The 10,562-nt window shown below is 36.6% G+C and overlaps 1 protein-coding gene across 3 annotated transcripts; it reads right to left on the reverse strand.

Moving 5' to 3' along the window:
• Window positions 1–10,339, reverse strand: LOC122315995 (protein TRANSPARENT TESTA 9). Of its 3 annotated transcripts, XM_043132387.1 has the most exons (21): window positions 9,932–10,339; window positions 8,706–8,757; window positions 8,538–8,614; window positions 8,322–8,455; window positions 8,112–8,208; window positions 7,914–7,971; window positions 7,663–7,771; window positions 7,247–7,370; window positions 6,973–7,159; window positions 6,496–6,818; window positions 5,527–5,615; window positions 5,381–5,451; window positions 4,820–4,930; window positions 4,131–4,196; window positions 3,050–3,187; window positions 2,364–2,469; window positions 2,200–2,271; window positions 2,037–2,095; window positions 1,636–1,795; window positions 931–1,097; window positions 1–675 (listed from the first exon to the last, which is right to left on the reverse strand). In XM_043132387.1, the coding sequence occupies exons 1-21, from the start codon at window positions 9,982–9,984 to the stop codon at window positions 346–348; spliced, it is 2,583 nt and encodes an 860-aa protein (XP_042988321.1). In that variant the 5' UTR covers window positions 9,985–10,339; the 3' UTR covers window positions 1–345. The 3 variants fall into 3 exon arrangements, with proteins under 3 accessions (XP_042988321.1, XP_042988322.1, XP_042988323.1); XM_043132388.1 differs by lacking the exons at window positions 8,538–8,614; window positions 8,706–8,757; window positions 9,932–10,339 and having other exon boundaries at window positions 8,289–8,416; XM_043132389.1 differs by lacking the exons at window positions 8,538–8,614; window positions 8,706–8,757; window positions 9,932–10,339 and having other exon boundaries at window positions 8,285–8,397.
• Window positions 10,340–10,562: the final 223 nt, after the last annotated feature.

The raw sequence follows: 10,562 nt of genomic DNA on the forward strand, positions 1-10,562 counted from the left end.
TTGCAGAGATCAATAAAGAAGCTTGCACTATGGGATCGCCTCAAATATACAACGTTTTTACACAGCTCACAAATAAAGGAAAGAAAGAATTTTTTTTTTTTTTTTTCCAAAAAAGGCCTAGGGTTAGAACTGCCAAAGAATGAGGGCAAAAAAGGCCGAAAGCATACAAACCAGGGCAAGGGAACCTAGTATACAAAGAATGGAACTAAATTCTGGTTCTAATCTACATTTTTGGGTATTTCTAAGGTTGCCTGAACCTATACACAAGGGTGATTAGATATAATATATTGCCACCCCATGAGTAAAGCAAACTATAAATGGAAAAAAGTAAAGTAGTTGGGGGACTTAACACGAATTCAACGGCGTTTCACCTGAAGAAGAAGCCTGAGGACGACTAACAGAAGGCTTTGAAGATTCCACAGATTTTTCAAGGTCAAATAAAGGTTTCAGTCTTCTCTCCACCTCTTCACTTTGTCGCGTAGTCTCTTCAAGAATCATAGATAAGGCAGACTTGCAAGATTCCTCGTCCCTGAACGCAAGGGTCCATCTCCCATCAACCAAAGCTTTCGCCTTCACTTTTCCATAAGCACCAGATTTGACGGGATCCAGAAAAGGTAAAGTGGATGGTCGGATCCTCAAGTGTAACCATCTTGTATACTTATCATCAATTTTGGGCTGAAGGCAGAAAACATGATTAAACATTAACAGTCATATATCATCTTGAACATGCATATATCAACAAAGTACCAATGTTCAACACAATGGCATGTTGCCTGTACTAATAGGAACAGAAATAAACTACACATGGAAAAAGTTGCATCAATGCCATAAATTTTCTCAGCAAGCATAATTCTATAAGGAAAATCAGCATGGAAGCCCAGCCACCATGAAAAACAAAAAGGAGCAAGGAAGCATCAAAGCTATACTTACATTGGAGCCAGCCAAAGGTGCAGCAACACGAACAACTCCAAAATGCTGCTTCAGGGGTAATTCTTCTGCAAGCACAAGCCACCCAGATGCGCCCACAGAGATCGCTAGAAAGAAAAAATGACGCTCTTTACCCCTTTCAAATGCAATTCGACATGGCACAGCATCAGCTGCAAATGACAGAGACCAGAAGATTGAACTACAAAATACTTAAACCATGTAACTCTTGATAAAATTAGTATCTCTAAAAATATTGACTGGTATAAAATCCATCTTTTTACAATTTGAAGAGAATGGTATAAAGAACAAATCTTCAATAACATTAGTTCAGGAAAATATAGAGATTGGCACCATTGTGGAGCCTTGCCCTTTGCATATGAATTCATGGAATCATTGTAAAACAAAAATATTCATAAAAATATAAATATGGATTAAGCAAAAAAATGTTCCATAATTTCCGGTCAAAATCTTGTGTACAACAAAACAAAAAGATTTGCTCATTTTTTAAGAGTACATTTGGATTGATACCTTTTAGTTCGTTAGCACTTTAAAAGAGGTTCTCATTTATATCAAATGGCTTAAATTGTTATAAAGCCCCAATAAATTGAGGAAACCAAACAAATCTTGATATGCCAACCCATTATCCAACTGTTCCAATATGCCGGATCATTTAATAGGATATCAGTAAGTTCAGGATAGAAGACTGACCAAGTCTTAGTTCAGTGCCAAGCTTTGGACCTGAAGCATCAAGACCAGCAGTTTTGGCACGTGAAATTTCAGGAAAATTGGCTGGTGGAAATATAGGAGGTTGGTCGGGCAAAGCTCTACCAAGGGAGAATATTTGAAGTTGATGTAGAAGCACAAACACCTAAATTTGAAAGATAATAACAACAGAAACAATTGATAAGTAATCACCATAAAGTGCTGGCAGAGATAAATGCATGATGTATAAAATTGTTATTTTGTTTCCTTTTTGGGTTGAAGTACAACATATGCTTCCTATTTTTTTTCCTAGGATTTACACGTCAGTGATAATGTTTTTTTAACTCTATCTGAAACTTCTTAAACAAGATAAGAAGAGATCAATATTAAAAAGTACACATACAAACCTTCACCAACTCGCACATTCTTTCACCAGCAGCAAATGATGATTCAGATGGAATAACATCTGTAAGTACAACAGTTACATCAATTGAATGAAAAAAAGGAGGACCAAATCCAATGAACAAACAAGAGTTTATTTTGAAACTTAAAATGACCAATTAATAATACCGTTATAATAGGACTTCTGTGATGGCAAGAGAATGCACTTGGGCTCTTTCTGAGGAGACGAGGCTTCAATTGCTACATGTAGAAAATTCCATTGTGCAATTACATCATAAAAACATTTAACATGCCAACTAAACAGCCATGAAATCAAATACTGACATCAATACCTTTTTTGCACTTCTTCCACTCATCACAAAGGACTGTAATAAGTAGATCAGGCCAGAGTCCTCTAATTTCTTGTTGAAGAGCACTAGAACAGTTCTTGTATGAACCCTGTGTGAGGGGGATAATAAATGAAAATTTTGATAACATAATAGGTGATTGCAATAGATAATGTGAAGTGTAGGGATGGTACAAGGATGGAATGAGAAACAATGATTCATGGATGCTTATTCAAAAAAAAAAAAAAACAATGATCCATGGATGTGATGACAGTTGACCACCACAACTTTATTTTATTTTATTTTTTGATAAACAAACACCACAATTTTTTAATGTTAAGTTTCTACACAATGTTATTTTATAACTTACAGCACCTAGCATAAGTTTTCATATTGTCTTCACCCCACAACTCTCCATTTCTCCATAAAAATGATCTTATGTGAGAATGCTTTGTATATATTCTATGCTCTCATATTTTGATCACGGCACTCCCTCCGTGAGACAAGTTGCATTAGACCAAATTCTTTTTCCCTAAAATTTACACACACATATTTGTATATGTTCCATCAGAATAGGAGCATGAAAAGGCCATGGAAACTTTGACCGATAAAAAATAACTTAAACAATAAATAAATTGAAAGGTGCTGTGAGATTTTAAAAATCTATTGAGTCGCCTGAAGTTTTAACTTACCCTCAACAAATTAAGGTGATGGCTATTAAATTCAGCCTCACTGTAAGGGAGCAACTGCCGCAAAAGCCAACCACCATCCCACAAGGTCTCTGCAGATATATTTGAACGGCAAAAGAGGTTGACCAGTGCATCAAGCACCTAAAATTGGCATTCCAATTTTTAAAAAATAATAACTAAGTTTCAAATTGACAGAAATTTGGAATCTCTAACCAAAGAAAATGCATCTAAAACAATTGTACAAAGTAAATAAAGATCAGAAGCAAGCAGTCTCCATCCATATTCATTAAAGGAGCATATTTTATAGCACTCTTGCATAGTGCAAATTATGTTGCCTATATGAACAACTTGGTCCAGGTGAAAGCTAGGGATAGCAATTACTTTGGGGGGGGGGGGGGGGGGGGGGGTCGCCTTCCCCATTCCTCCGCCCGTAAAGCCTCCTTCTCCATTCCCACCCCAATCAAGAGCAGCGCAAATCATAATCCTCATCCCAGTGCCACTCAAAATTTTCAATGCCCAATCCAACACTCTTGCCTCATTTAGAACATCATGATAGAGGGAAAAGTGAATAATAAAATAAAACAAAACATCAGAAAACCTTGACGATGAATTCTACATCTCGTACCAGAGATAATCCAGAACACATTCTTCCTTCTTGAAAAAGAAAAACAAAACAGAAAAAATTCTACATCAATAAATTAAGAGGCAAAAGAAATTTTATCTTTAAAAGATCTAGAAACCAAAGCTGCAGCCAGCCTGCAGCTGAGAAATAGATCAAGAAGTAAAAATCACCATAAAACTTTAGATCACTCCCATAAATGGCATTAAAGAACAGAAACTTGGAAAAGATGGCGATCTGCATTGTGTAAGGGAACACAAAAACTTTTTTAGCTTAAGCACCAACTTCATTGGGCACTTCATACACCAGCAATCAGAAGTGGATATCCAACATATATTTAATACCTTTTTTTGAGGTATCCAACATATAATTAATAACTTGACAAACAAGCTTGAATAAAAAGTTGCCCATAGAATAGAGAACTCTAAACCTGGAATAGATTGATATCCACCATACAGAAAGTACCTGAAATCTATGTACACGAGGGCTTGTTTCCACTTCTGGAGAATAATACAACACTCCATATTGCTCCTATTAACAGAAGGAAAAAAAACCAGCATATCAGGCAAACTACAAGTAAGCAACTAAGACACTTGAAACAAGCTAAAAACTTGCACAACAACAGGGAAAAAAAAAATTTGAGCTTCTATATTTTTAATTATGAAATGGTAAAACTATTCAGAGGTTTTATTCAATCTGAAGCTATGAATTTTGCCAAGCATCGTTACAAGTCGAGCCTATGTAGACTTGAATAAGTATACTTCCAAATTGGAATACTATTCAAGCAGGCTAGCAACAAATGAATTTCTCATTTCCTGAGAAAATATAAACCTTTCTGAAGCAACAAAAGGGATGGTGGTGTGGAGCGAGAGAGAGAGTGAGAAAGTTCAAAAATTCTCTCCACAAATTGTCCATCCAAGGAAATGAAAGATCATAAAATGTTTCTCTGGGTGTTTATTCTTGAAGATCCATTGAATTCAACCAGCCATATTGGCAACAAATCTAATTTTGGTCACTAACATCAATTCATGTATGATACAGATACTTTAAAAGCTACTTTCCTTTCTTCTTAGTTCTTTTCTGTCATCAACAAATTAGCATTCCTCGATGTGGCAAGTCAGAGAGGGAGCAAGTGAGAGAAATTGCATCATTACCTTAAGCTTTTGGAGATATCCATCAAGCTCACTGCCAATACCATCTCTTATTGATCTACTTTCAGAAGAAAAAAGCTGCTCTTCACCTAAGCCCTCACCAACCAAAGCTTGCTGAAGGAATAAAACAAAGAAAGCACGATATTGCAATTATCCAGAAATGAACACGGCAGTCTTTTTCTAAAGCTTATAAAGACGAAAAGGATACCATTCAATTGATAATAGGACTCATGAAAATCACAACCATCATCTCATAGTTGACATTAAGTTATCACTTGTAATTAAGCAATAGATGACAGATAGCTCTCAACAAAGAGGAAAATAATAAAATGATATTATATATAGATATATGGCATGTGTGGGGCCCTGGTCATGCAGAGGAACAAAATCCAGTCAGTATCTCAGATTTAGATGTACAGTTTGCCAGCATACACACCACAATAACATCTGCTAATTTACATGGAAAAAGGTACCAAACAATCCTGTTAAGCATTATAGAACATTCCAAAAGCTACTTAAATTCCACAACCAATAACAGGTTTTTAATTTTTACAAGTCATCTACCAGTAGGAGTTTCTTGTGCTGTTTGCGTTGAGGAAGAATTCCAAGGGCGTCTAGCATTGATTCCTCCAGTTCTACAGAAGCAAATACTCAATAAGTAAACAGTAAAAGAAACAGTGGTTTAGGGAGCCAAATTTCAGTACGATAACCTTTTGTTTGCAACAAGGTAGACAGCAGGCCCAAACAACCCAAAACCAGTGCATCATCCCCACTTGAGAGGCAAGAGAGCAGAGCCTCCCTACACAAAGGACAACTATGGTGATGAAAAAGAACACAACATCGAGTGAGATGATGGTCTCTGTAATAGACCTTAATAGAGACAAGACAACTAGCAATTAAAGAATTTAACTCTGAGACATGGCTGAATGCACATAACTCATAAGAGTAAGGTTAGGATTTTTTATTATGTTATATAACCCTAGCATAACCTTGTTTGGTTAACTAAAACCAAAAATCTCATCTCATCTCATCTCAACTCATCATTACACCTTTTTCAAATTTCCATACAAAATATAATAAACAATCTAACTTTTTCAAATCCCAATACAAAATTAATATTCAAAAATTATATTATAACAATATTTTATTCATTACTATTTAAAATATCCCATCTCATCTCATCTCATCTGTGTAACCAAACGGGTTTAAATCATCTTCAGTCAGTTATGATGAGGGACTTTTCATTGTACAAGTGATCTGGACAGGATTTCTAATGCAGGATCTTACTAAATTAGCTTCAAGTGACACAAGTAGGAATATTCAAACTGGTTCAAATATCCTAAAATGTATATAAAAGGCTAAAATATATTGGGTCGTTGCCTTTTGAAAATGAGATCAAACCTAGTTCAGGGACAATGGGAAAGCAGAAAGAAGTAATGTAGTGAAAGGCGAGCTGGGTGCTGCTTTGCAAAGGCACCTTAACAAAGCAAGAGCAACTTGTGATGGTTGAGACAAGGCTTTTTTATTGAGAGAAAGGATCTTGGTGAAGAATAGTGTTACTAAAAAGACTCAATCTTCTAACCAACATTGAACATGCAAAATTTGTGAACTCGTCATATGACAACACCAAAAACAAAATCTGAAGTTTAGCAGTGAAGTGATTGCTATCAATATCTTACCTCAAACACAAATGGGAACCAATACAACCATTTTGAGCAATAACTGCAGCATGAATATGTGAAGAGCTAGACAAGTTTGCCACATCAACTGTTACGTGCCCGGTATCAACCTTGTTTAGATTTTCATCTCCTGGAGGTTGGCTTTCATGTACAAAGCCAGGACCAGGCATGTATCCATTAAGTTTAGATTCAGAGTTTTGTTTGAAGGCCTCCACTGGAAAGAAAAGAGCAGCAGCAATGGTATTTGCTAAATCTTTGATCTTGACAATGTGCAAAATGCAGCAAATTAAATATAGAGAAGTCATAGCACCAATTTGTAGTTCCTGGATTTATAATCCACCAACATTAATCAGGAACAAAGTGCATTGAAAAAAGATTCGATAAAAACGACATGTGACAGAAAGAACTAAAGAGTTTTTCCCCCTTTCTCTCAAAGTATAAAACGAAAGAGAAAATGGAAAAGAATAAAGTACATACATCAACAGCTTCTATCCTTAGAGAAGGAAGCAGTAACGGAAATATCAATATCTGCAAAATGTTGTCTGTTATTAACCTTCCAACATCAGGAATCCCAGCAGAAATAACGTCACTAAAATAGTAGAGATTGTCCTCAATCTCATCTACAGCAGCAAGAATTGTAGACGTTGAGTCATGCCCTGGGTTTCTGTCTCAGTAACCAGAAGATACTTTTTAGGGCAAAGAAACACATACTGTTCATTGTTATAATTCAAAACATTATTCTGATTCTTACTTCGCAGCACCAGAGACCAATCCATTTAGAGTGACGCACTGCTTATGGAAAAATGTAACCAAGTTTGAAAAATAATCCGCATGAATGGCACTGGTCACATATCTATTCACACCATCATCGCCAACTGAAGAATGAGAACGACTATATTACTTTTTTTTCCAAATACGTAATCGCATAGAGGACAAAAAGAAAATAAGACGAGAACATAGAAAGAGAAAATAATATAAGAGACATAATATTTACAGTCATAAAATGTACAAACACCGCACAATTTTTTTGAAAAAGAGTGAGTAAATACAGGACCCACATGAAAAAAATTAATTTTTTAATAGTGGATCCTGCTCTTTTACAAAAGGATTGCGAGGCACTTGTGCACTCCATGACTATATCTAGAATTACTCATAATAGAAACTCACCATGATAAACATTAAGTGTCAGTGCACGTACTGCAGTGCGGATCATGTTCTCCTCATGAAAAGCATATCGTATTGCCTCAACATACAATGGAAACGAAACAACTTCATCCTATACACATAAGAGGGAGCAGAATTATTCAAATAACACGGCACGCAGAGAACAAGATAATTAATGGATATTAAATCAAGGTTATCAACCTGTAAAAGAATATCAAATAAATCGAGCATACATAAAAGAGCAGAAAGCTTACATTCTGAGTCTTCACAAGCAGAGAGATCGTGTTCTTGTTCAACTTTCCACTTATTGCTCTTCAGAAACGACAATACCGGCAATTGAAATACCACAGTCAACAATAGAAGCTCAGGTAATATTATGGTTGCAGATAAACAGTGTTGATAAAGGAGAATCATCAATTATAATGAGGAAATAAAATTAGCTAAAAACAAACCTCAAGAAGGATATGTAGTAAGACAGCAACTCTTCATTGTTGAAATCAAATGAATAAGTTATTAAGTAGTTCATGTGTTCATTACTGAACATATAGTCTGCAAAATTTCCAAGAGGGTAGATCATTAGATACATCCAAAATTGCTATAACTTGTAACTAACTGGAGAAAGTACCTACAGACTTAGGTTTACTCCTTAAGAGTCAGCTTACATATAGCATGTTCCCCTTTAAGGTTCTGAATCATAATGCTAATTGTCTGCAGCAGCTGAAGCGAAACAGTCACAGTTCTGCTGATCTTTAATACACGTACAAACTCCCCCATGACTTGCTTCTCCATGAAAAACCTGCCGAGATCCAGTATCATATAAAATTGGTTACAACAAAACAAAGGTATATCAAGGAACTCAAAGCATTGAGAATTCTCACTCAAAAAAAGACGAATCATGCTGGTCACCATATGTAATCAACTCCGCTATTGATCTCAGAGCCTCAATAACAAAGTCCTTCATGAAGAAACACCATTAGTAATATTGGTGAATCAAAGGAAATGACAGCATTCAGCTAAAGTAGGCTACAGAAAATTAATATCAGTACCTTGTTGACTTCATTGACAATTTGAACTTTCGCAAGTTGCTCAGTTAAATACCTGTACTTAACAAACAATCAGTCGATGGAAACATAAAAATGAAGGGAATTTTTCACTAGCACCATCACATATCACATTTTTCAATGAAGTTCTAAGACGCCGCCAGCCCAAAAATGATGCAGTACTTCTAAAGCACTAGAACTGTTCTTGCAGTGGCTTGCCATTTAAGCCTCAATCAGAAATTGAATAGTACGATATTAGTGAAGGGAAAATCAGCAGCATACTATTATTGTTCAAAAGCATCGGTTCACATTCAGTATGATCTATTCCTGTTTTTTCATTTCTGAAAAATATAGATTCAGCCTCAAATGTTTTCTTTTTTCTTACCAAAGCCCCTTAAATGTTTTCTTATTTCTTAAGAAAGTCAGGATGGTCATAATTTTCAAGTTTAAATTTTGGCATAGAAATTCCTCCAACGAAGAATATACATTTTCTTTCAGAGATAAATTACACGGAAACAGTAGGTCTTGAACCCCACAACTTCTCCCTCCACCATGCTCTTACAAGGATAGGAGAGACAATTTGAAGCCCTTTGGCATAGAAACTAATTAACCCCCAATACCCATGTCCGAACCTAAAAGCTCTTGGCCCCCTAACACCCTAGTTACTCAGCTAAAGTGCAACTCGCAAATGCTAGCACTGAAAACTTGAGGTCCCTGACTTTCTTTCGCAGACGCCAACAGGCTCAAACGATTGAGACAATATACACATATGATACTCGTTCACACTACTTCATTCCTAGGCAATGCTAACCTGCAAGTTTAAAGTTCTCTCTCCCATAATTTCACCAAAACCAAAGGGAGGTTAGCGTCTATGACAATGACGCATACCATTTAAAAAAATAAGAATCCCACCACACTTCCAAAACCAAAAAATGGCTTTGGTCTATTATTAATCAGTATTTTAAAGGGAAGAAAATAAAAAGAGAAAAAAAGAAATTGACTTTTTGGTCTTTTCCTAAACTTTTCAACACCAATTGACTCCAAAAGTCTAAAACTGAAAATTCCCAGTCGCAGTACATTCATATTGATCGGTCCGAAAGCGTAACATCACTTGTAGCACATAACTACCCTAATTTGTAATTAGTTTAACCCTACAGATAACATAAGCGACAGAAACACGAGAATTCGAAAAATTTAAATAGAGTTAAGAATAATCGAGAGGCTAATCAGACCTGAGTTCGTCCAAGGAGAACCGATCCCTTGATCTCCAGAAGGAACGCCACATGATGGGGGCAATCAGAAACCTGAGTTAAGCTCACTAGAATTCATTCTGAGCCGCAGTCTCAAGTAATTTCTGGGACGAAAACTAAGAGTGATTCCAATTGGATCGGAGCGGCTTCGGAAAGAAGCAGGAAAACGTGTACAGACACGCTCCGAGAGAGAGGGGAGTATAGCGTCTGTTTTATCGTGATCGGGGTGGAAAAGTGTGTTAGGAAATTGGGGAAACACACTATCTATGTATTGCGGAAGTGAGAACAAATGATTGGTACGGCTTGTTGATGGAACGAGAGTGAACGTGAAACACAGGGGAATTACCAGGAAAGCACGGTGAAGGCATTGATGGAGGTGGAGTTAGAGCTGGCAACGTCATGTGATGTAGCCCGTGGGCACGGCCTCGGTGGATTATGGTCTCGGGTCGGGTTGAATTTGGTCTCTGATGAGCACCAAAAGATTGGACATAAAGGCCGGTACGAGACTTGTGTCCAACCCATTCACGAAATATGAGTGAAAGGTCCAAAACTAAACAAATGATCCCAAGGCCGATATAATTCGATCCATAATGGGCGGTAGGGGTGAATTCGG

This window comes from Carya illinoinensis, chromosome 7 (assembly GCF_018687715.1).
Source record: "Carya illinoinensis cultivar Pawnee chromosome 7, C.illinoinensisPawnee_v1, whole genome shotgun sequence".
In the NCBI taxonomy this organism is placed as follows: Eukaryota; Viridiplantae; Streptophyta; class Magnoliopsida; order Fagales; family Juglandaceae; genus Carya; species Carya illinoinensis.

Coding starts and splice junctions, on each gene's coding strand:
- LOC122315995 (XM_043132387.1), bottom strand. CDS start 9,984: ATGTGGCGTTCCTTCTGGAGATCAAGGGATCGGTTCTCCTTGGACGAA. Junction 8,615..8,705: donor TTGTCAATGAAGTCAACAAG/GTACTGATATTA, acceptor TTCTTCATGAAG/GACTTTGTTATTGAGGCTCT. Junction 7,972..8,111: donor TACTACATATCCTTCTTGAG/GTTTGTTTTTAG, acceptor TCGTTTCTGAAG/AGCAATAAGTGGAAAGTTGA.